The sequence below is a fragment of the Marmota monax genome, unplaced genomic scaffold (assembly GCF_021218885.2).
Source record: "Marmota monax isolate L192 unplaced genomic scaffold, Marmota_monax_Labrador192_F-V1.1 WCK01_AAM20220418_F8-fsc00481, whole genome shotgun sequence".
Classification (NCBI taxonomy): domain Eukaryota; kingdom Metazoa; phylum Chordata; class Mammalia; order Rodentia; family Sciuridae; genus Marmota; species Marmota monax.
The window spans coordinates 186,510-213,206 of NW_026693474.1; the positions used below are offsets into that span (position 1 = coordinate 186,510).

Here is a 26,697-nt window from a genome sequence, read left to right on the forward strand (position 1 = left end):
GCTACGTATTGAGAATCTGTAATAATGTTTAAAATAGTTGAAAATAATTTCAGCACCAAGAAAATGGCAGCCAATTCAGTTCACTGTGGGGAAATTTGAGGCAGGACATAATATTCAGTCCACTTTTAACATTAATAAAAACAGATATCATCCCCCTTTGTTTACCTTTATCTATATACATTGTAAACCAATTTCAAGAGGAATGGTATAAATCAAGAAAGAGGCAGAATGTGTAATCTGCATAACAAAGAAAATCTCCCATCATGAAGCATGCAAAAAGAAATTAGTGCTAAAAAATTTGTTAATATGGCTTGATGGTAGGAGGACAACTGTGAGTATTGATGATATAGGTTTTTCCATATGTGAGATATAAAACATGAAAGTCAGTACTTGTTAAGAATAAAATTTTAATGTGGTCAGCAGCAATTAATTGTGGATATATATCAGCAAAATGCAAAATATTATGCCTGAGAAATGAGGAGAGTATAACTATAACTATATAACTATATATATATTTTTTTCTTTTTTGTAATAGCTACTTATATATAAGTAGCTATTACAGCTGCAAAGGCATAAGGTTTTCCAGCAATAACTTTGCCAATGATAATGGCACATTTGATAAAGGAAGTCAATCCACCATTACTGTTTAGAGTTTTTGTTAAAGGTTTGTAGAGCAGAGTTATAGAGAAGCAGTCAAATAAAGTGTGGAGGCAGGGTTCTATTTTTTCTTTAATAACTGAAAAAAAGGAGAGAGCAGTTGGGTGTCAGCTATAATTTCTAAGTTATTTATTTAAAAAACCTCTTATGAAGATAAATTTATGTAAAATTTAATTTAATTATTTTCATTGTAAACTAAAAATATCAGAAAAATATAGTTACCAGTATTAATCATCCATTTTCTCTTAAAGAAAAATCTCAGAAGCAATGGATACTTAATTACATTTTATAAATTTTTTTTTTAGAAATTAAGACTTCCTTGTCTGGCCACATGAAAAAGTTTTTGAGTTTGAATTTTAAATACATTTATATTTTTATTTAATTATTTATTGAATTGAATTGTTTGGATCCATTTACTTATTTAAATTTTAATTGGTGAGTGCTCATTTGTTTAAATGTCAACTTGATACCAAGTACATAATAGACATAGGATAGGCCTGTATAATTGTAAATGCCATGTATAAAATCCAGTAGCCATGATGGACACTGAAATTAAAGGTTTCAGATAGCTGGCTGTTAGTACCTGATGATGTCAGATTTATTTCCAATATCACCATGTTTATATCCCACTAAAGATTTATTAAAAGAAATTTTTGAATGTAATTGAGTTAACTCTGGAGAAACTGACCTCTGGATAAAGTTATAAAATAAAAATCTTTATAGTTAGATAAAATAAGACTAAACTTATGTAGAATATTAAAAAAATATGCATGGAAACAATATTAACATTTTTATCAGGTCAGAATGTACTTTTAGCTTAGATAAGTTAGTGTATACATCTAAACAATGTTGAAGCCTATGAAATTCCCAGAACACAAATTTTGAAAAAGAAAGCTTTTACATTTAGAATAATTTTAATTTTGTTATTCTGTACTGTAACATTAGGTAGCAACTGGTTAAGAAAGCTGACTGAAAACAGATAGGATAGCCAGCCAAGTAGTTTGGATTTAAAAGGGACACCCACTTTTTTTGTTTGTTTGTCTTAACTAGTTTGTAAGTCTTGTAAATCTTCCAATGGTCTCCACATATGGCTGAATATGAGTGACTATTGTTTGTGGACTGGAGGGGCAGAGCATTGCAGCCACAGGGAGCTGTTGAACACATGCTCATTATTGTCTCCTGTGACCCAAACCATGAAGGCCCTTTCTAAAAGCCATACATGAATCCAACTGAAAGGGGAATAATGGTAATGTCAGTATCAGTATCCAATAAATTTGCAATTGGCTATTCATTTAAACAAAGAGTTAATTTAGGTGACTTTCAGTGATAAATAAACATGCTCCAATGATAATATAGCCAAACTCTATATCTCCCCTTTTGTTTAAAGGTTGTTGAGCTGAAACATAAGGAATAACAATCAATTGAGCAATACAGGATACTTAAGGGAGTCTAAAGGGCATATAGGACCATATTTGGACATACATTGTACTTGTACAATCAGAATAAATTACTTCCAGAATAAAAAAAAAAAAATCCTTCTTTAGCACTATGCGAATTAGGCAAAAGTACTTATGGGTAAAAAATTCCTGAATTTGAATAGAATTTTATATACCTCCCTGGGAAGCCACACTTGGGCAACTGCAATAGTAGTTAAATTTATTTTAGAGCTCCTTCTGGTGCATGAAAGGACTTCTGAAAGAATTTTTTTTTTGAACTGGAAACATTGTTTTATGGAATCTTGAGTGGGCAGTGAAAACAGATTCCCCCTCTTTTGTCCTGGGTTGGTAGGTCACAATTCTTTAAACACAGCCAAAGCTAATAGCTCATGCTCTGGATGGCCAGTGGGATTTAGCTAAATAGGACAGAGAGCTAAAATATGCATTTATTCCTTCTTCCATGCTTGCCATAAACATTCAACCAAAGGAGATCTAGCCAGTTGCAGTGATGGTGGTGTAGAAGACTATGAAGGCAGAGGGAATAGCTACATAAAGGAAGCTGCAGCAGCTGTTGCTAATGGAGCAGATGTTTGCTGAGAAACATAGAACTTAGAAATAGCATTGTGACAAAGAAACCAAACTTGCAGCACAAGCATTGGAGCTCATGGCTCTTCATGAAGATTTTAACCTATATCTTCCCAATCTTTTAAACATAAAGAACCATTTTCTGGGTACCAAGGGTAACAAGAATCTGTCTCTGCTAGGTCAGCATTACATATGGTATGTCCAGCCTTGTGAAGTAAATAGGAAAGCTCAGCCCAATGCTGATGTTGACTGTCAGATAGGGAATTTCCCATAGCTAACCAATTGGGATCAGTACCAGCCAGTGAAAGATGTATGTCAAATCCTGTTGTAGGAGGTAAGCTACTCCCTTCCCCCATCAGAACATCAAGATGGGTCCCTGTTTAGGGATCACTGGGCTCCAGGCTCCCTGTGGACAGAGAGGTTGTGAAATAGTGTGGGGACAGGACTCTCCCCAGTTCCAACTTGGGCACTAGTGTAAAGAAATTAAAAAGAAGACATAAGTAAGGTGCACAGGCTGAATGGCTGCTCATTTGAGCTGTCAACTTTATTTATGCCAAAAGGCTACATTTGGTCTCTGGCATCAGTAGTATGTTATTGTTTATTATATCACTAAGCAGATTACAGTAGGTTACAATGTAAGATGTTTTGCTTATGGTCAGATATGTGCTCCAGCCAAGCATGCATTGGTTATGTTAAGAGTGCCTGGGGAAAATCGCTGAATATTCCAGTCATGGGAAACAGTGTGTCTGTTATTCTCCAGGAGTTTGCTTACCAGAGAAATGCTGTCCTGTCTATTCCCATGGTCAGAACCCTTACACATTTCAGTTTAGCTCTAGAAATTTCCTGAAAAAATTAGGCCTAGAATTATCAATGTTGTAGTGTGCACTTTAAAAGATTGCTAAAAGAGTAGATTTTATGGATAGTATTCATTTTTTTAAAGGAAGACTAGAATTAGCTAAATAGGTGTGCATCCTATATAATCACACATGGATCCATGCTCAGAGAGGACTTTTACACTTACTAATTTATACTTTGTACTTATTTGTACTTATGATTTGTAGGGGAAGCCCAACATGATTATGAATATAAAATGTACATGGAAATGTACCTGCTGCCTGCCATTCTTTGTACCCATTTTTATGTAGCATTCTCAATCCTCCTGCAGGACTCTTATAACATGTTTATGTTGATTTTGATATCTTGTGTTAATAAGGGCACTTTGCTTAATCCAATTCTTTTTTCATTAAAATTGTGAATTTGTACACAGAGAGAAGATGGTGGGCCAGAGGAAGGCAGTAGTCTGTGTCACTTCGTGATTCAGATTTCACCTAGTTGAAATACTGCATCTCTGAGAGTGTCAGAGGATGCTTATACAGCTAATTTCTGCAGAAATCACCAGCTCTGTGACCCCCAGTCAGGGCTCTGAGCCTCAGCATTGAAGTAGGACTTTGGACTCCTGACTCCTGAAACCCAAAGCCTGATGTTCTAATCCATGCAGCGCTTGCAAGCACCTTAGCAGAATCACCTATTAGCACCTCTGCAGAACTTTCAGACTTAACTCTTCACTCATACAGGTCACTAAGCTGCTATCTACCCGCAGCACAATGCCATTGCCTGGCTTACCCCACCTCACCAGACACCCAGGCACTGGAACCAGACTGCCTCCATCTTGGATCACCTTTCTCACCATATTTGGTGGGGGCAGCTCCCAGATAAGATCTCCATCTGGCCAGGAGAGGTCTTGGAACCCTACCAGAGCCCTACAAACCTATAGGGTAAAACAACAACACCTCAGACCCACAAGCTGGAAAGAAACACACATGAGCAACATGAAAAGACAAGGGAATAAAGTGCCCCAAACAAATCAAGACACCACATTGTTAGAATAATTGGCTGCCACAGCAGAAGAAATGACAGAGAAAGAGTTCAAGAAGTACATGGTTAAAATGTTCTGTGAATGCAAGTAAGATATAAGAGGGCAAATACAGGCAGTGGAAGATCACTTTGACAACAAGCTACATAAACAAATACAGGAAGCAAAAGTTCACCTAAACAGGAAGATAGAGGTTTTAAAACAAACAAACAAACAGAAATCATTGAAATGAAATAAATAATAAACCAATTAAAAGCTCAAATGAAAACATCACCAACAGAGTAGACCACTTAGAAGACAAGACATCAGACAATGAAGACAAAACATATAATCTTGAAAAGAACAAAGACCGCACAGGGATAATGGTAAGAAACCATGAAGAGAACATTCAAGAAATATGAGATAGCATAAAAAGATCAAATTTAAGAGTTACTGGGATAAAGGAAGACATAGAGGTCCAAATAAAAGAAATGAACAATGTATTCAATGAAATAATTTCAGCAAATTTTCCAAACATGAAGAAGGAATTGGAAATGCAAATTCAAGAAGCTTACAGGATGCCAAATGTACAAAATCACAACAGATCTACACCAAAAAAATGATAAAAATGCCCAACATATGAAATAAGGAGAGAATTTTTAAAGCCATGAGAGAAAAGTATGAGATTTCATATAGGGGAAAACCAGTTAGGATGATGGCAGATTTTTCAACACAGACCCTGAAAGCTAGAAGATCCTAGAACAACATATATCAAGCTCTGTAAGAAAATGGGTGCCAACCAAGAATCTTGAATCCAGCAAAATTATGCTTTAGATTTGAAGATGAATTAAAAACCTTCAATGATACACAAAAGTTAAAAGAAATTATGGCTTGAAAACTGACACTACTAAACATTCTTGGAAAATATCCCATGAAGAGAAAACAAAAACAACAATAAAATTCAGCAAAAGGAGGTTGTACCCTAAAGGAAAAGTTAATCAAAGAATAAAATCAAGTCAAGGTAAATAACAAAAATAATCAAATATGACCAGGAATACAAGTGATGTCTCAATAATAACCCTGAATGTTAATGGCTTAAACTCATAAATCAAAAGACATAGGCTAGAAGATTGGATTTAAACAAAAAGACCCAACAATATGCTGCCTCCAAGAGACACATTTCATAGGGAAAAAATACACAGACTGAAGGTGAAAAGTTGGGAAAAAATTATACCACTCACATGGAATGAAGAACAAGCAGGGGTTTCTATCCTCGTAGCAAGTAAAGTAGACTTTAAGCCAAAGTTAATCAAAAGGGACAAAGATAGACATTACATACTGCTCAAGGGAACCATTCATCAACAAGACATAACAATCATAAATATATATGTCCCAAACAATGGTGCACTATGTTCATCAAATAAATTCTTCTCAAGTTTAAGAGTCAAAGTGACCACAACACAATAATCCTTGGTTAATTTAACTCATATCTCTCACCGCTGGATAGGTATTCCAAACAAAATTTGAATAAATAAACTATAGAATTCAGTATTATAATCAGTAACTTAGACTAAACTAACATATATAGAATATTTAAACCTGCTTCAAGAGAATACACTTTCAGCCCAGCAGCACATGGACCCTTCTCTAAAATAGACCATTTAATATGCAACAAAGCAACTCTTAGCAAATACAGAAAGGTAGAGATGTTCCCATTCATTTTATTAAATCATAATGGAATGAAATTGGAAATCAATGACAAAATAAAAAATAAAAATTACTCCAGAACCTGGAAACTAAACAATATGCTACTGAATGAACAATGAGTTGCAGAAGACATCAAGGAGGAGATTTAAAAATTCTTAGAGGTAAATGAGAATATAGACACAACATATTGAAATTTCTGGGACATTATGAATGCAGTACTAAGATGAAAGCTCATTGTATGGAGTTCATTCCTTAAAAGAAGAAAAAGTTAATGAATGAATGACTTAAGATTGCATCTCAAACCCCAAGGGGGGAAAATAACAAATAAATAGCAAAAGCAGTAGAAGGCAATAAAGGCAAGAAATAATTAAAATAAGATCTGAAATCAATGAAATTGAAACAAAAGAAACAGTTGAAAAAACAAAAAGTTGGTTTTTTAAAAAAAATAAATAAAATTGACAGACTCTTAGCTATGCAAATGAAGAGAAGGAGAGAGAAAACTCAAATTACCAGCACACATGATGAAAAAGATAATATTACAACAGACACTACAGAAATACAAAGGATAATTAGAAATTATTTTGAAAACTTATACTCCAATAAAATAGAAGACATTAAAGGCATCGACACATTTCTTAAGTCAGATGATTTGCCCAGATTGAATCAGGAAGATATACACAATTTAAAAATACCATTTTTAAGTGATGCAATAGCAGATGCCATCAGAAGCTTATGAGCCAAGAAAAACCCAGGATGAGACGGATACACAGCCAAATTCTACAAGATCTTTAAAGAGGAACTAATACCAATACTCTTTAATTTATTTCAGGAAATAGAAAAAGAGACAGCACTTCCAAACTCATTCTATGAGGCCAATATCACCCTGACTCCAAAACCAGGCAAAGACACATCAAAGACAGAAAACTTTAGACCAATAATTCTTTTCTTTTTGAAAGAGAGAGAGAGAGAGAGAGAGAGAGGAGAGAGAGTTTTTAAAATATTTTTTAGTTTTCAGAGGACGCAATATCTTTTTATATTTTATGTGCTGCTGAGGATCGAATCCAGCGCCCTGCACATGCCAGGCGAGTGCGCTACCACTTGAACCACATCCCCAGCCCCAAGACCAATAATTCTAATGAACATAGATGCAAAAATTCTCAGTAAAATTCTGTCAAATCAAATAAAAAAAATCACAAAAATATTACGCACCATGATCAAGTGGGATTCATCCCAGGGATGTAAAGTTAGTTCAACATATGGAAATCAATTAATGTAATTCATCACATCAGTAGACTCAAAGATAGGAAAAATATGATCATCTCAATAGATGCAGAAAAAATACTTGACAAAATACAGCACCTTTACATGTTCAAAACACTAGAAAAACTAGGGATAACAGGAACATATCTGAACATTGTGAAGGGTATCTATGCTAAGCCTCAGGACAACATCATTCTAAACAAAGAAAAACTGAAGGCATTCCCTCTAAAAACTGGAACAAGAACAGGGATGACCTCCACCACTTCTGTTCAATATAGTTCTGGAAACACTGACCAGAGCAATTAGAGAGACAAATGAAATTAAAAGGATATGTACAGAAAAAGAAGAACTTAAACTATCACTATCTGTTGACAATATGATTCTATACCTAGTAGACCCAAAAAAACTCCACCAAAAACCAACAACAACAATAAGAAAACAAACAAACAAACAAGCAAACAAAAACCCTGCCTTCTAGAATTGTTAATGAATTCAGCAAAGTAGCAGGATATTAAATCAAGACTCAAATCAATGGCATTTTTGCATACCAGTGACAAATCCTCTGAGAAGGAAAAGAGAAAAAAACTACCAAATTTAAAATAGCCTCAAAAAAATACTTCGGAATCAAGTTAACAGAAGAGGTGAAAGATCTATACAATAAACTACAGAACCCTAAAGAGAGAAACAGAAGAACACCTTAGAAGATGAAAAGATCTACCTTGCTCTTGGATAGACAGAATCAATATTATCAAAATGACCATACTACCAAAAGCACTATACAGATTTAATGAAATTTCAATCAAAATCCCAACGACATTTCTCATAGTGATAGAAAAAACAATGATGAAATTTATCTGGAAAAATAAGAGACCCAGAATAGCTAAAGCAATCCTTATCAAGAAGACTAAAGCAAGTGACATCACTATAACAGATTTTAAACTATACTGTAGAGCAATAGTAACAAAACAGCATGGTATTGGCACCAAAACAGACTGGTAGTTCAATGGTACAGGATAGAGGAAACAGGACTAACCCACAAAATTACAATTACCTTATTTTAGACAAAGGTTCAAAAAACTTGCATTGAAGAAAAGATAGCTTCTTCAACAAATGGTTCTGGGAAAACTGGAAATCCATATGCAACAAAATGAATTAAACCCTATCTCTCACCATGCACAAAGCTGAATTCAAAGTGGATCAAGTACCTAGGAATGAAACCAGAGACTCTGCATCTAATAGAAAAAAAAAGTAGGCCTAATCTTCATCATCTGGGATTAAGCCCCATATTCTTTAATAAGACTTCTATGGTGCAAGAATTAAAACCAGGAATCAATAAATGGGATGTATTCAAACTAAAAAAAATCTGGGAATGAAACCACCATTTGACCCAGCTATCCCTCTCCTGAGTCTATACCCAAATGACTTAAAAACAGCATACTACAGGGACACAGCCACATCAATGTTTACAGTAGCACAATTCACAATAGCTAAACAATGGGGCCAACCTTGATGCCCTTCAGTGGATGAATGGATAAAAAATGTGGCATATATACACAATGGGATATTATTCAGCACTAAAAGAGAATAAAATCATGGCATTTGCCTGTAAATGGGTGGCATTGGAGAAGATAACGCTAAGTAAAGTTAGCCAATCCTCACAAAAAAACTAAATGCTTAATGTTTTCTCTGATATAAGGAGGCTTAGTCATATTGGGGAAGGGAGGGGGAGAATGGGAGGAATAGATGAACTCTAGATAGGGCAGAGGGGTGGGAGGAAAAAGGAGGGGGCAGGGATTAGCAAGGATGGTGGAATGTGATGGAAATCATTATCCAAAGTACATGTATGAAGACATTAATTGGTGTGAATATAATTTTTATACAACCAGAAATATGAAAAATTGGGCTTGTATAAGTGTAATAAGAATTGTTATGCATTCAGCTGTAATTTATTTTTAAAAACTCAATTAAAAAATAAAAAACCAAATAGTATACACACTCCCATGTTTATTGCTGCATAATTTACAATAGCTAAGAAATGGAAGCAACCTAAACACCTATCAAAAGAGGAAGAGAAGAAGAAAATGTGTTACATACATACAATGGAAGATGGATATACCTCAAAAAAAGAAGGAAAACTATCCATGTATGACAACATAGGTGAACCAGAGGACATGGTGAGTGACATAAAACACAGGAGCTAAGTCACATGATCTCACTTATATGTGGAATCTAACAGTTGCACTCACAGAAACAGAATAGAATGGTAGGCACCAGAGACTGGAGAGATGGGGAGTTGAAAAGATGTTGGCCAATGCCTACAAAATTTCAGTTAGAAGAAATAAATTTAAGAGATCAGTTACACATCATTGTGACTATAATTAATTATAATGTATTATATTCTTGAAAATTTCTGAGAGTAGAATTTAAAAATTCTCACCACAAAAATGTATGTGATATAATACATATGTTAACTTGCTAAAATTAGCCATTCCACAATGAATAAAATAACCAAAGAGAAAAAGGCTTGTGCATAAAAATACAAAGCATTGCTCAAAAATTAAAATAATTCAAAATATATAAGAAGTTATTCCATGTTGGAGTAGTTAATTTTGCCAAGAGGGGAATGCCGAACAAAATAATCTACAGATCTAATATGATCTCTATCAAAATCCCAACTACATTTTCTTTTTCTTTTTCTTTTTTTTTTTGCAGGAATAGAGGAGCTGATCATCAAATTCAATCTAAACAGCAAAGGGCCTCAAATATAAAAAATAAAATGATTTTGAAAGAAAGAGAACTCAGACTTGGTAATTTCTAATTTTTAAATTTCTAAAACTTACTATATAGTTATACTAATCAAAACAATGTGGTACTGGCATAAGGACATATACATTTGTGAATGAAAAAAGTAGATAACCAAGAATTAAACCCATGCATCTGTGGCCTATTGATATTTGACAAGAATACACAATGGGGAAAGGACAGTCATATCACCAGTGGTGCTGGGACAAGTGGATATCCACATGCAAAAAAAAAAAATCATTGGAGTCACCTCACACTGCCATCAAAACTTAAATGTCAACTTTGGATTGTGCAGAGAGGAGTAAGAGCAGGGGAGGTGGGTATGGGGATGCAAAGATGGTGGAATGAGACTGACATTATTATCCTACATGTATGTATGATACACTACTAGTGTGACCCTACACAATGACAGCCAGAGGAAAGAGAATGTGTGCTTTATTTTTGTGCAATGTGTTAAAATGCATTCTACTGGAATGTATGACTACTTGGGACAAATAAAAAATAAATAAAAATTGAATATTTCAATCATACATAAATATGAGTCCTGGTTCAAAGACATCCAAAGTTTTCACAACATGTGCTCTTGGATAAGCTAGAATCTACACTAAATGGAGAAATTCTCTCCCAGCTCTAGCATGAGATATGTCATTCCATGCACATTCATGTTGAATAATGAAGATAGATCCACATAACATTCAAGTCTGACTTGAGAGAGTGAGGTGTGGAGGGTACTACATGGAAGAAAATCAGGGGAACCACAGTTATGTATGAAAGAAAGAAATCCCAGGATGAAGAGAGGAGTGGTTCACTCAGGAAAGGCTCATTTAACTACATGCAAATCCAGGGGAAATGATTCCATTAGTCTATGAATTTCTTCCTCTTTTTTCTTTCACACCACCCTCACTCACTTCTTTCACCTCCATTATTCCTTTGCAGCACAAGATGTCCCAGGTCACTCTATACATTTTCTTTTTTCAAATGAGTTGGTTTTTTGTTTATTTGTTTGTTTGATACCAGGGATTAAACACAAGAACATTTTACCACTGAAACGCATCTCTAGACTTTTTTTAATTATTTTTTTAGAGACAGGGTCTCACTGAGCTGCTTAGGGCCTCACTAAGTTCTTGAGGATGGCATTGTCTTTGTGATCCTTCTGCCAAAACCTCCCAAGTCACTGTGATCATTGTCTCCACGTAGGTGTTTGGAAATCAAATTTCACTGAAAGTCAAACACATGGATATTTGAATGTGATTACTGTGAGATATTTTCAGCAGAAAGACCTGAAAATATATCTTTTCAGTTTATTTTATTCATATATAACACTTGAAGTTTTTTACACTTTATTCTTTTAAGCCCAGATTTACCCATTTTAAATCCCTGTTATTGGGCTAAGATTGGTTTCCTATGATGGGTACTCCCCAAAATGCAAGTTGCTTGGTTTGAAAATAAGAGCTACACACACAAAAAAAATTTTCATCCAGAGGGGGCTTGTTTACCATTGTCTGAGAATGGAAGAAATAGTTTTCTTTTTCTTTGAGGATACCCTCACTAACTATGGCAAGACAGGTACTGTCAGACTTCAGAAGCAACACCAAGATTGCTAGTCTACAGAGAGATGAGCCAAAGCTGTCTCAATTATATAACCTCATCTTGGAAGCCCCAACTCGAAATTTGAGTGAAAGAGAAGACAGAGGAGTCTCCTAGGTAGGCACTAGGAAGACACTTTGAAGTCTGACATTACTGCCTCACACCCAACACTCAGGTATGCTTAGAATTATAATTTAATTAAAATTTTGTAGGATTACTTTTATTTAATAGTATTAGTGTAATTTATAACATTACAAGGATTATTGTACATGAGAGGATTTTTCATTATAAATCTTCACAAGGAGTTAGAATTAAAAAGTCTAGCAGTTCTAGCTTTATACTACTTTCTAGTACTTAACATGTTTCAACTCATCTTACAACAATTCATAAACTCAGGGACACCTATACTAAAAATCCTAGCTAATATAATATTAGCAATAGTAGTAACTTCAAATAAAATGTGTAGTGTGTGTTTACCAAAATTAATAACATTTCGTTTATTAAAACATTTACAGTTTCATTACATATAATGACTAATTATTTTCTTCAGTATCACATAGATATTATTCTAAATTTGAAAAATTTAGTGTCCTTTGAAAATATTGTAGGAAAAAAAAAAGGAGAGAAGATTTAATCAAAATTGATAAAAAGATCAGAATAGTAGATGAAGTGTGTTGAGGGGAAGGAAGGAGAGACAGAAAAAGGAAAGAACAGTTGAATTAATCTGACCAAATTTCACCCGTGAATATACCACAATGAATCACAACATCAAACACATTCACCAGGCACTAATTTTCAAATAAGTAAAAATAATACTACATATAAATTGCAAAGGGATTACCAGGCATGGCGGCACATGCTTGTAAGCCCAGAAGCTTGGTAGGCTGAGACAGGAGGATCATGATTTCAAAGCCTCAACAAGTGCAAGGCACTAAGCTACTCAGTGAGACCCTGTCTCTAAATAAAATACATCATAGGGCTGGGGATGTGGCTCAGAGGTTGAGTGACCCTGAGTTCAATCCCCAGTTAAAAAATAAAAAGTTGCACAGGGATCAATAGAGTAGAAGGAGTAGAGGAAAGAATGTGAGAGGGTGAAGTGCTGGGGACAGAATTAGAACAAATTGTATTCCATGCTATTGTGATAAGGTCAAAGTGTATCCTAATGATGGACATAACTACAAAGAATTAAAAATAGTTAGCAAGCACAAAAATGTAAAGACGGGTATGATTTAGCATTCTGCGTTATCAATTAAAATATTTCACAATTTTAAAAACTGTCCTGGGGATGCATGGAAATAAGAAAATAGTAGAATAAATTTGAGTTTTGTATGAAGTAAAATATAAAATGTTTTTATTTTTTTAAAGAGAGAGAGAATTTTTATTATTATTATTATTATTATTATTATTATTATTATTTTAGTTTTTGGCGGACACAACATCTTTATTTGTATGTGGTGCTGAGGATCGAACCCAAGCCGCATGCATGCCGGGCGAGGACGCTCCTGCTTGAGCCACATTCCCAGCTCCTAAAATGTTTTTATAATTGTCATTACTATAGTGATATTAGTATACACAGCCCAGGGACATTTATCTAGTGAAAGTTAACATCTCTTCATGTTGGAAAACACTGTTCCTTAATACCTGTCATATTTCTGTAAGTGTCTGCTTCACCTGTAAGATGAGTTCTTCTCTATTAATGCAAATCATTGAGAAAGGACATAGAATTTAACACCAAAATGTTCCAGAGTTAGTCATTGTTTGATGTAGCTTCACTGAATTTTCTATTCTAAAAAAAAAAAAAAAAAAATTCCCAGAGATGCAAAGAGAGAAAATTGAAAAATTTTAAACTTTTGATGAAATAAACAATATTTTATTCATGGCTTGGCAGAGTAATGCTATTATACATAAATATAGGCCCACTGATCTGGCTACAGGTTAACTGATCTGGCTACAGGTTATATCCCCTATGTTAAAAATCATTGTTCCTTGATCCAGAAAATGTCTAGAATTGTCACCTTCTCCCAGCTGATCTACTAGCTTTATTCTTTACTAATGCACAATCATTAGGAAAATACACAAAATTTAAAACAATAATTTTTGCATAAGTAGCAATTTATTAAAAAGCAAGATATATTTTGCTTATATTAAATTTACTGAATCCCCTAGAAATAAAACAAAGTCCTGTTTTTTTTTTTTTTTGTATTCTCACTGAAATTTCTGTAGAAAATAACAGCAATTTAAAATAACCTAGAGGAAAAATATTTCATCTTTAATGAAAAATATACAATATTATAAAGCATTTTTTGCTGCTCCAGTCACCCAAATCTTTATTAATGATGTTCAGAGTTGAAAATAATCTTCATAAAATTATTTTCCAATGACAGTTTTTATGCAGTCACTGAATAATCACAGAATTCACATTTGCACATTCATTAAGGTATATTACTGTAAACTTTAGGAATTTGTATGATTTTGAAGAAAAGGAAATGGTAATTAGACTACAGTAGTGGAGATGTTTTCCATCCTGATTCCCAAATGTCTGAAGCCAGGCAAATGTCTGAAGCAGGATGACAGACGCTTGTGAAATATGGCCCGATTTCCTGAAGGAGACTCAAAGTCTTAGACATCTACTACTGATCACTTGGGTTTATTTCAGGGTCTGAATGAATGTGCTGGTAAATGTTTCTGAGCTAAGGAATATTCCAGGATCTTCCAAAAAGTATCAATCCAAATGCAGACTTGCAGTTTTATGTAAACTTGCTCATAGCAGACATTTCTTTCTCTTCTCTGGTGACAAATGTACCAACTAGAATATGACAGATTGAAGTTGATGGGTCCTATTATCAATGCCTGAATTTTAGGTTTGAAATACTTGATGTACCTTGAAATTGCAAGTTTTGTTGCATTTACAAAGTGTGTGTGTGTGTGTGTGTGTGTGTGACATTTTTCTTTCTTTTATCTGCTGAAAAACAAGCAAAGAGATAGACTAGATGAGTAAAGTTCCACCTTAGTTGGGCATGACTGTGACAATTGTTTCAGGAACTTGGGAGTCAAAGGCAGGAGAATGCCAAGATCAGGACCAGTCTCAGAAAATTAGTTATGTCCTAAGTCACAATAGTGAGAAACTGTCCAAAATTTAAGATAGCAAAGACTGGGGGTTGGGGATATAATAAAACACTCCTTGGTCCAATCACCTGTCCCTCCTGCAAAAAAAAAAAAAAAATGTTCACTTTTTTGCTTTCTACAAACCTTCTTAGGCTGGATTTTCAGCTAATTTCAGCAAGTATTTTATGAGAATAATTTTCCTGTTTGTTAATCACCTAAAAATCTAATGTTGTTTTTTATTTTCTTCTTCAAAAACACATACATATGTTGGGATAAGAATTATCCCAATGTCATGATAAAAATGCTAGCTACAAATTTCATGGGATTCAGCTTTTTACTCCAAATATATCTCTTGCATTCCACCCTATTCACATGGTATCTGTGTATTCTGTACATGGGCTCTGTGGCTTCCCTGGGCTGAGTCTCTTGTGTTTCTCTGTATTTATTTCTATGCCCACTTTCTTCATTTCATAGGCATTATGTTGGGGTTATTGAATCTCAGTAACTCTGCCTTTCATTAGATAGTTATTTTCATAAATTGGAGCATATAAATTCATTTATTACATAATTCTTACTATTCATATGAGTGCCCAGAATTAAGTTACTACCATTTTCTCAGTGTTTAATAGATCAAAAACTTTAAGACACAAGTTAAAAAGATTGAAGAAAATGCCTGCATAGGATCCAGGGCCCTGCTATTCAGTGGGACATTGACCATGCACCCACAGAACTGTGGATCATATGAGAGACTAACTGAAGGGCACTTGACATCAGTTCCTACTGCTGAGCATCTAAACATCTGTCAGAATTTAACTGAACAAGTTGCATGGGACATTTTGTGTAAAAGATGCCCCACCATCATTGATCTGGTTAGACTATTTTCTCTTATACACAGGTCTGAGAAAATTAAAATAGAAACTGGAATTTCTTTTTTTTAAAGAGAGAGAGAGAGATTTTTGTAATATTTATTTTTATGTTTTCGGTGGACACAGCATCTTTGTTTGTATGTGGTGCTGAGGATCGAACCTGGGCCACACGCATCCCAGGCGAGCGCGCTACCACTTGAGCCACATCCCCAACCCTAGAAACTGGCATTTCTTAGTGCTCATCCATGAGAAGGAGGTCATACCAGCTGTCTGCCTGTTTCTCTGGAGTGTGTATCAATATGAAAACATTTAAATATATTGCTAGGAGTAATTTTAAAATGAGGGGAGAAAAGTTAGAATACTATCAATATGCAAGCATTAATGTTTGGTAGACTTTTGTATTTTAAGTTATGAAACTTTTCATATACTAAATTAAATCTCCCAAACCAAGTTGAGATAGTGATAAAAATACAACAATAATTAAAATTTATATAGTGCTTCAAATATATTAACCATTATTTAATTGTTCACACCAACAATGCTAGTAGAAATGTTCTATCTTGGTACTGCTTTTACTCAGGATATAACCTGAGATGAAATTAATTATGTAAGGGGACAGGGCTCACCATTATAGTAAGTGGTGTGGCATGAGTTAAATAAAGTCATCTGGGTGAGGAACACAACTACAAATTTTTCCACATTTTCTGTACTTCTATAAAGAAAGCATGATATTGAGCATCGTGAGAGTATTTCTTTCCCTGGCAGATTCCAATTTCCGCTAGTCCATCCTTCACACCAACAATCATTCATGGGAAATTTCTATGTAGCAGCAGTATTTCAGATACTTTATTCCAAAGATAAATAAGACAACAACTCTACTTTTAAGAACACTTCAGGAAGAAATTAAAAGTAAGTGATTATAATATGATGGAATTTATAACCTAAAGGAAAGCATAGTATGTTTTCCAGAGTAAGATATTAGCAAATCCATGAGGTGAGTGGAAAATATACAAAATCACTGATCTGAAAGTGGTGCATAAGGTAAAATTAACTAATGAATTTTTATTTATTATTTTCCTTTTCAATGCCTGGGGTGCAACAAAACTTTCCTGTGGGCCAAGCCAGCACTCTACCACTGAGCCACACACCCTCCATTCAACTTAAATTGACAATGGAAAAAATACTCTATCCTATTTACTAGAAACTATTGTAGTAACTAATGCTTCTAGATACAGTAAAAGGTGATAAAATGACAGAAATATGGCAATGAAAATACTATTTCTGTCAATCACATCTGGTTTTCTTTCCAGAAACACGTTTGTTTCAACCTTCAACATCCTCATGAAGATGAAACAACATTCCACATTCAGTGCCATAAGAAATGCCTTTTATCCCCAACCTGGCATTGGAATCTCAGCAAACACCTTTCTGCTATGTCTGAACATTGCTGCTGTCCTCGTGGGCAACAAGCCCAGGCTCACAGACCTCCCCATCACCCACTTGGCTCTGACACACATCTTCATGCTCCTCACCATGGACCTTCTGATATCTAGAGACATTTGGGAAACACAAGACATTCCAGTTGCCCTCAAATGCAAAGTGCTTGTCTTCCTGCACAAAGTCATGAGGGGACTCTCCATCTGCACCACCTGTGTCCTAAGTGTGCTTCAGGCCATCACCATCAGCCTCCATGACTCCTGGTTGGCCCCTTCAAATTTAAACCCCAAAATCACATATGGTGGCTCTTTTTGTTCTTGTCAGTCTTTTCCATGCTAATTTCTTGTGGTGAGCCGCTTCTGCCATTTCTGCAGACTATGGTCGCCATTACAAGATGGCGCTGGCTCCGCTGTGGTCTGTGACAAACAACTCCTTATTTGGGAGAGTTGGCGCATGGTTTTTCACCACCCTATGAGAAAGCTCCACATAGCAGCTTCGCATTGGGGCTTGAGATGCTTTATTAAGGCTGGGAGGGGCATCCGAGGGAGAGAAGAAGAAATATCAGAGGCCTGAATAAACTGCTGAAAGAAGATTCCTGAGTTGCGTCTTCCTTGCGGGCAAGGGGTCGCGACAAGTGGTGCCGAAACCCGGGAACCAGAACTTTCAGCAGTCAGGGGTGGTGCACCGGTTAGTCCCAGGTAAGTGGGATCCGCGACCAAAGCGGGGTTAGTCCCAATAAGTGGGATCCGTGATCAAAGCGGGGTTAGTCCCAGGTAAGTGGGATCCGCGACCAAAGCAGGACAGCTCCTCTGTAAAGAAAGAGAGAGCATTACATTTTATTGCAGCTGCACTGTGTACTTTCGCTTCTACTTTCGCTTTTGTTTTCTGTGTTTCTTTTGTTGTGTCATTTCGCTTTTGTTTTTTGTGCTTCTTTTGTTGTTGTGTCATGGGTGCCGCATCTTCAAGTCCACTTCTCCTGGCCCTAGATGGCCTGTTACGTTCCAAGGGCCTGGAAGTGAAACATAGTACTTTACAGAGATTTTTACAGAAGATAGATATCGCTGCACCGTGGTTTGCATTTTCGGACAGCCTTACTGTACCACTAATCTTGGTTTCCCCCCAACATTTACGCCTTGTCAGGATCATTCTTGGGAGAAACATCAAGTTGCTAAAGGTTTCTCCCTTTCCCCCTCTCTTAAGAGGCATGTTTATAACTTTAACAACAGTGCCAACTCCTCTACAGGAGTAGGTTGGTCCTGGTTTCAATGGCTGATTTCCAATGAGAAGGGGGCTTCAGCCGATATTTCTGCATTGGCTCAATTGCTGGGAGCCAAAAGCTGGCTGGCTAATGTTTCTGGCACTGTTAGGGAGAGTGAACGAGGAAATAGACTTACATCTGTTTCGTTCAACTCTCTGCTATATAATGCCACATTGCCCCCTGCAATGGTCTGTGTCCAATCCCCGTTCTTGCTCCTTTTGGCTAATGACACCTCGTCGGGGATGCTGGATTGTTCTACTGTTACCTGTCTCTTATCTGAGTGTTGGAATGGTTCTTGGACTGTAGCAGTGGTTATGAAGATTCCAACTTTTGTCCCAATCCCAGTCATTGCGGACCCAGATAAATTCCCCATTGTTGAGCTACTTAGAGTCTGCAGGGATTTTGGAATTACAGCAGCTATAGTGACAGCTGTGGCAGTGTCTGCTGCTGCAGCGGTTACGGCCGGAGTGGCCATGGCCAGTCAAGTACAAACTGCTGCCACCATTAATCAAGTTGTTCAACAAACTTCCACCATACTTGAATCCCAAAATACAATTAATCAACATATTTTGTCAGGGATTTTAGCTGCCAACCAAAGAATAGGTTTACTCCAAGCTCAGGTAGAAGAATTGGCTGACTTGGTGCTTTTGGGTTGTGTTGACCAACGTGCACATTTATGCATAACCTCTGTCAGATTTAATGATTCCAGGAATGCCTCCTGCATCATTGGCGAATATTTGGCCGGAAATTGGTCCATGGCAGCGGAAGACATGATCCAGTCTCAACTAACCCAGATAGCTGTCTTGAACAGTACCCGTGTCGATCCCGTGACTTTGGGTCAATTCACCGATTGGATATATTCTGCTTTTTCCTTCTTCAAAGAGTGGGTGGGGGTAGGCATTTTTGGTGCAATGTGTTGCTTCGGTATGTTCCTCTGTTTGTGGTTTCTCTGTCGCCTTAAGGCCCGCAGTGCTCACGATAAGGCTATGATCATACAAGCTCTTGCAGCTTTAGAAAATGGCAACTCACCTCAAGTCTGGCTTGCGCATCTTAAACAGTAAACCTTTGACATGGTCGTTACACCCCAAGTTATTATAACATTGCACTGGGATTGACATGACTTTCCTTGGTATTTTCTTAGTGTTGGAAAGCCCTTGCACTCTGCCGGTCTTACTGCCATTGCACGCAGATGGGTTTCCACACTAGTACTTTTCTATCGCCTTAAAGTCCGTGCCTTTCTTTCAGGGTGCTGTCAACTTGTTTGTCATTATAAACAGCCACAGTTCAGCCTCAGCTATCTCCCTTTGTCCACCATCGTCACGATACAGGATGCGAGGCAAGGCACTGCACTTGAGTGATCCTTGACGAGGACCTCAAGGAGAGCATGTCCTATTGCATGCGGGTTAGACGCGTCCACGCCCCGCCCCACGAAAAAAGGCGTCGGCTAATATGGCCTCAGATCTGGGGAAGGGCCCTCCTTAGGACTGAGCCATACTATGCAGCCACTTCTGCACAGTGGGATAGGACCTCTACTCTCGCCTGTATTGTTTTAAGAAAACAGAAAGGGGGAACTGCGGTGAGCCGCTTCTGCCATTTCTGCAGACTATGGTCGCCATTACAAGATGGCGCTGGCTCCGCTGTGGTCTGTGACAAACAACTCCTTATTTGGGAGAGTTGGCGCATGGTTTTTCACCACCCTATGAGAAAGCTCCACATAGCAGCTTCGCATTGGGGCTTGAGATGCTTTATTAAGGCTGGGAGGGGCATCCGAGGGAGAGAAGAAGAAATATCAAAGGCCTGAATAAACTGCTGAAAGAAGATTCCTGAGTTGCGTCTTCCTTGCGGGCAAGGGGTCGCGACAATTTCTAGCAACCAGCTTCTGTGTACTGTGGCCACAACCAATAAAACTGGTCTTCTGTTTGTCACTGACTGCTGTTCCTTTATAACAATTTACAGGGATATCTTTCTCACCTTGATGGCACTCAGTGATGTCTTCTTTGTGAGCCTCATGGTTCTCTCCAGTGGATACATAATCATTCTTTTGTATACACATAAACAGCGGCCCATGACTCTTCATAGTTCTGGGTTCTCCCCAAAGACCTCCCCACAACAAAGGGCTACTCACACCATTCTGCAGCTCATCAGTTGCTTTTCCATTCTGTACTGTGCAGATTTCTTTATTTCATTATTCATAGGCATGACATGGACCAATAACCCCATCCTGGTGTGTCTCCACATGCTTGTGGACAATGGCTATGGCTCAGTCAGTCCTTTGGTGCTGATCGGTGCTGACACTCAAATAATAAAAGTAATGCAAACCAAATGCCGGAACAAAGATCAGTTTCTGACAAAACTGATCTAAGGCACCTTTACCACGCTCAATAAAACAATGGTCTCTATTTTATAGAATTGTCTCTCAGAATAAAAAAAAATATTAATGAATATATCAAAGTTTTTGTCAGGTAATGTAACCTATGTCATTATTAAGGATCTTATGTACAACTTTACCTTATATTTGCATGAGTTTCTAGATTTACATCTATAGATTTTTAGTTTCATGTTACTTTCTGTCACATATATTAATAATATGTATATTTTTGTGAATTTTATTTCTTAAGTTTTTTTTATATTTGTTTTATATTTGTTTATTGGTTGTTCAAAACATTACAAAGCTCTCGACATATCATATTTCATACATTTGATTCAAGTGGGTTATGAACTCCCATTTTTACCCCATATACACATTGCAGAATCACATCAGATAGGGAAGGGAAATTGCATGGAAATGGAAGGAGACCCTCATTATTATACGAAATTATATATAAGAGGATGTGAGGGGAAAGGGAAGAAAAACAAGGGAGAGAACTGAATTACAGCAGATGGGGTAGAGAGAGAAGATGGGAGGGGAGGGGAGGGGGGATAGTAGAGGATAGGAAAGGCAGCAGAATACAACAGTCACTAGTATGGCATTATGTAAAAACGTGGATGTGTAACCGATGTGATTCTTAAGTTTTTTTTAATGAAGTTCTATTTTTAATTTGTTCTCTTTTTTTGTGGTGCTGGGGATTAGAACCCAGAGCCTTGTGACTTCAAGGCAAGCACTCAACCCACTGAGCTATATCCCCACTCTTAATTTTATTCTTTTAAGTTGTATATGATAATTGAATTTATTTTGACATTATTATAAAAGCATAGAATATTGTTTGTTCTAATTCAGTCCTAAGTACTTTCCCTTCCCTCCCATCTTCCCATCACCTCATCCATTTTCTCTACTGATTTTTCTGCTTTTACTTAGTTTTTCAAATTCATGTCTTGTGGATTTATATGATAGTGAGATTAACTGTGGTATATTCATATATATACGTGAAATATGAAATTTAGTTCAGATACACTCCAGGTCTTTCCCTATTCCATCTCTCCTCTCTTCCCTTCATTTTTATCTATTCCACTGATATTTCTTCTGTTCTTTTTTCTACATTGTCCTTCATTCTGTATAATTATAGCTGTGTTGTAGTCTTTTTTGAAATTATTCTAGCAACCAGGCAGCACATTTCAAGTTTGCAAAAATGTAAAAATTCAAATGCTTATTAAGCAAAGAATGTATAAACAAATGTGGTGTGTATATGAATATATATTTAATTATATATAAATATATGAATAGGCCCATGTGCGTATATATATTAAAGCATAAGTATATTTGTAATTTATACATGTATATGGTAGAATATCAATATGAAATAAAAATGAATAAAATTCTGATATATACTACAACATTGATAGGTCTCCAAATTATTAAGCTAATTAAAATCAAACACACAAAAAATCACAGATTGGGGGCTGGGGTTGTGGCTCAGTGTTAGATCACTTCCTTGCATGCACGAGGCACTGAGTTTTATCCTCAGCACCACATAAAATAAATAAATGAATAAAGGTATTGCATTCATCTACAACTAAATTTTTTTTTAAATCACAGATTGTATAACTCCATTAAAATGAAATATCCAGAATATGAACATACAGGAGCAGAAGGTGGAAAGGCTGTCAGCAGGGCTTCAATTATAAGAGATATAAACTCTAGGAGATAGGAAGGCACTGTGGAGCTACACATTCCCAATTGTACTATGGACAAACAAAGTGTTGGTTGTGATACTGACTTCCAAAAACTGAGAACCTACTATGTGCCAGAGGTGATTCTAGTTTTTTTCTAAACTTTGATCCTAACATTCCCAGTGGTCTTGTGTCTTTGTTGGTGGAATCCTGATTTTATGATAAATAAACTAAGAGCAGCTGATGAATGGATTGTCCCAGGGTCACCCACCATGTAGACCTGGACTCTAATTGCTGATTTGTCTGAGGTTCATACTACAGTGTAGTCTATGAAAATAAATCTCTAGTAAGTGGTCATTTCTGGATAGAGGAGGAGGTAAGAGGGAGGGATTACAAAACTGCACCAAGAAATCTTTCACATGTGCTATAATTAGGTTGTAGCTAGCAATTATCAGTAAAACACACAGCAAGAATCCAAGTGTTCTTTAAATTATTTTAGCATCTTCTTTAAACTACTTTCAAAGTGAATGAGAAAGTAAATGGTCACAGTGAATTTGTAGAAAAAAAAACAGAAACAAAGGGGATAACTGGGGAAATACATCAACAAAGAAAAATAAAGGGACTAATCCTTGACCGTGTCCATTGAGGTTGATAGTGGAGCTAAGAGTTATAGCTAGAGATGCTTCTATTTGGGAAGGAGGATTACTTTAATTGCTCAGACACACCAAAATAACTTCTGACTGGACACTGACCCCCATGCTCACATTAACATGATTGTCTTGTAGGTCAACTCCTCCCAATAGAATGGCCAAACCATGACAGTTCCAGATAAGACCAACTAAAGTAAAAAACTATACCGCCTGATGTGAAGGATGAGTTGAACACCTTATTGGCAAACATTGCTGAAGGCAGGCACCAAATGGTAATATATTTTTGAGACATCACTTGGAGATGACACACTCACTCCTGTGAGAGCTCTCTGAAGCCTTACTTTGCTTTTACTTTATTTTCACTTCAACATACATTTTTTCTGTCACTTATAATAAAGATCTCTTGCATGGTTTTTGTGTCGGATATGAAAGTTTCTTTCATTGAAAGAAAAGAACAGAGGTTTGAAGTTTTCTCTCTCTGCTCTCCTATGACAGCAGTGACTTTACAGACTCAGGAACTTGGGTGCACTTAACTAAGAAGAAAGCATACATTGGAACCAAGCTGGTTGCAGTAGCAACAGAGGTGCTGGTCCCCAAAAGAGGGGAGGGAGAACCCAGAGAAACACAATAAGTAGATTAGCAACAGAAAAACCTGTAGAAGAGAAAACCCATTTTAACTTAGATGATCTGGAAGCTAATCCAAGTGGTGTTTAAAGGGTGTGCTCTGTATTTTTCAACTGGCAAGTTGAGGCTGAAGCCATTTTGTAGAGGCCACACTTTAGCTCAACCAGGGGAAGCCAGGAGATCATAGGAAATATGGCCAGCCTTGACAGAGGGCTACTGATTCGCCTAGGGTATGCCTAGCAGAGCATGACTGAAACAGGCACAGAGAAGATTGTATCCAGGGGGATTCAAGTAAGAAAAATAAAAAAGAGCTCAACTTGCTTTTCCTTTGGGTTCTTCATGTGAAAGATGAAGAGGGTTGGAAATCTCAACAGGTGGATATGAATACACTCAAGGACTAAGCCTTGGAAGTCTGTGTTTATGAGCAGCAGAGGGTATAGTGGATTAGCTTCCCTGCACCATGATTAGAAGTCTTTGGATGTTCCTGAGGTAGATACTCCTGACAGAGACCCCCAACAGTGAGGCCCTATGGGTGTGTTGATCTAATCTCTCCAGAGCAGATACCAACCAACAAACAATTTAAGCCTGATTGCACCTAAGCCCACACCTGAAACTCCCCTTGAACAACTCTGCATCAGCCTTTCTAATAACCATCACCTGCTACATCTCTTCTGCATTCTCTAACATCACTTTTTAAATACTGTCAACTTAATTCTACCTCACTATCATATTTTATTTTCTCTTAATGAACTGAATTCTTAAAATTTCTTTTGTAGTTGTAGATGACAGATATCTTTTATTTGTTTATTTTTATGTGGTCCTAAGGATCAAATCCAGTTTCTCACACATGCTAGGCAAGTACTGTGCTACTGAGCTACACTATCAGCCCATGAACTGAATTTTTACCATCTTTTAGAACTAATAGATTTATATAACTCTTGCACCCATCATTCATATAGCTGCATTTTTTACTGGTGTGAGTGAGAGAGTTGAAACCTGATGTTTATTGTAATACCAGATCTAGTTCATTACTACTTACTAATTTTGCTGGTAATTGCTGACCCAAGCATTGCTGTGGTTTGTGCTAATGTTGTTGATGTCATAATAAGAACCTACTATTTTATTAATGCAGTCTATTGTTTGTGTAAGTACTTGTTTTGTTTGTTTTCCCAACTTCTTTGAGGTGCTAAAATTAACAGGGACACCACAAGTTTATGGGGCAGAGACTGATGCTCAGCTAAACTCAGTAAATAGACAGAGCATCTTGCTCCATACTCAAATTAACAACATTCATACTAACAACTATCTTTAACACAAAACACAGAAATAAAATCCAGTCCCCAAGCAGAATGAGCCAGGGGTGGGCCCTCAGATCCCACTCATGGACATACATGGCTATAGTAATTAGCACAAAGACTGTGGATACCATACCTATGAGATTACCCTAGGACACTTTTGTAAAAGAAAGCTGCTCACCAAAAAGACCACATGAAAGAGCAAAAGAGAAATCTATTACAGAAAATGCATAAAACTCAACATAGAAACTAAAATAATATGAAAAGAGAAACAAGGTGCATGACACATCCTAAAGTTTATAATTCATAAGTAGCTGAATTCAAACATACTGACATGGATAAAATAACAGACAAAAAGATCAAACAAATAATTATCAAAACAATTGATGAATTCCAAGAGAACACAGACAAAAATGTGAGTGGATCTGGAATTCAGAGAGAGGAATAATAAAATCAATAAGATGATAGAGATACTGAAAAAGAAAGCCAATGGGAAATCTTGGAATCAAAAGACATAACAATCAAGTAAAATGTTTTGTTGAAAGTCTAAGAGAGTAAATCAGGCTGAATACATTCTTTCAGAGCTGGAAGACAAAAGTGGCCAATCTTGAACATTTAGAGAGTATTAAACAAAAGAAAATAAATAAAGAAAAGAAAATAAATGAACATGAGCAACATATAGAAGAACTTCAGAACAATAGTAAGAGACCAATTTAAGAATCAATGGAATTGAAGAAGTTGTGAAATGCAGACCAGTGTATTGGATAATCTCTTTAGGAAAATAAAAACAAAAAATTTTCAATCCATGAGAACGAGATGGACATCCAGAGACAAAACACATTCAAAATACTTAAGACTCACGTTGAATAATGAAGCTCTTCATGACATACTATAATTAAAATAAATATCATACAGAATAAGGATAGAATTTTAAAAGCCTCAACAGGAAAACCAATTCAAAAAAAGTAAAAGAATAATGAAAGAAATTATTAAGATCAAAACATCTGTAGCAATTAGGTAAAGATAAACCAAAACTATACTGAGACTTCATCACACACCAATTTAGAATAGCATTCACCAAGAATATATATATATATATATATATATATATATATATATATATATATATATATATATATAACATATATATGCTAAACCCAAGGCCAATATCATTATAAATGGAGAAAAATTGAAAGTATTCTCTCTAAAAATTGGAACAAGACAAGGATGTCCTCTTTAACCACTTCCATTAAACAATAAACCTTGAAACTAAAGTCAGAGAAATTAGAGAGAAAAAGAAATTAAAAGTAGATGAATGGAAACAGAAGAGTTCAAACTCTCCCTATTTGCCAATGACATGATTCTATATTTAGAATACCCAAAGAACTCTACCATAAAACTTCTAGAAATCATAAAGGAATTCAGTAAAGTAGTAGAATATAAAATCAAGACACATAATCAGTTATATTTTTATACATCATTAATAAATCAACTGAAAGAGAAATTAGGAAAACTAACCCTTTTACAAT

At 36.1% G+C, this 26,697-nt stretch overlaps 1 protein-coding gene across 1 annotated transcript; it reads left to right on the forward strand.

Annotated features, from left to right (window-relative positions):
* The first annotated feature begins 17,204 nt into the window (after window positions 1–17,204).
* Window positions 17,205–20,914, forward strand: LOC124101916 (vomeronasal type-1 receptor 5-like). The gene is made up of 2 exons (XM_046458143.1): window positions 17,205–17,557; window positions 20,509–20,914. The coding sequence occupies exons 1-2, from the start codon at window positions 17,205–17,207 to the stop codon at window positions 20,912–20,914; spliced, it is 759 nt and encodes a 252-aa protein (XP_046314099.1).
* The last annotated feature ends 5,783 nt before the right edge of the window (window positions 20,915–26,697 follow it).

Coding starts and splice junctions, on each gene's coding strand:
- LOC124101916 (XM_046458143.1), top strand. CDS start 17,205: ATGAAACAACATTCCACATTCAGTGCCATAAGAAATGCCTTTTATCCC. Junction 17,558..20,508: donor ATCAGCCTCCATGACTCCTG/GTTGGCCCCTTC, acceptor AACAATTTACAG/GGATATCTTTCTCACCTTGA.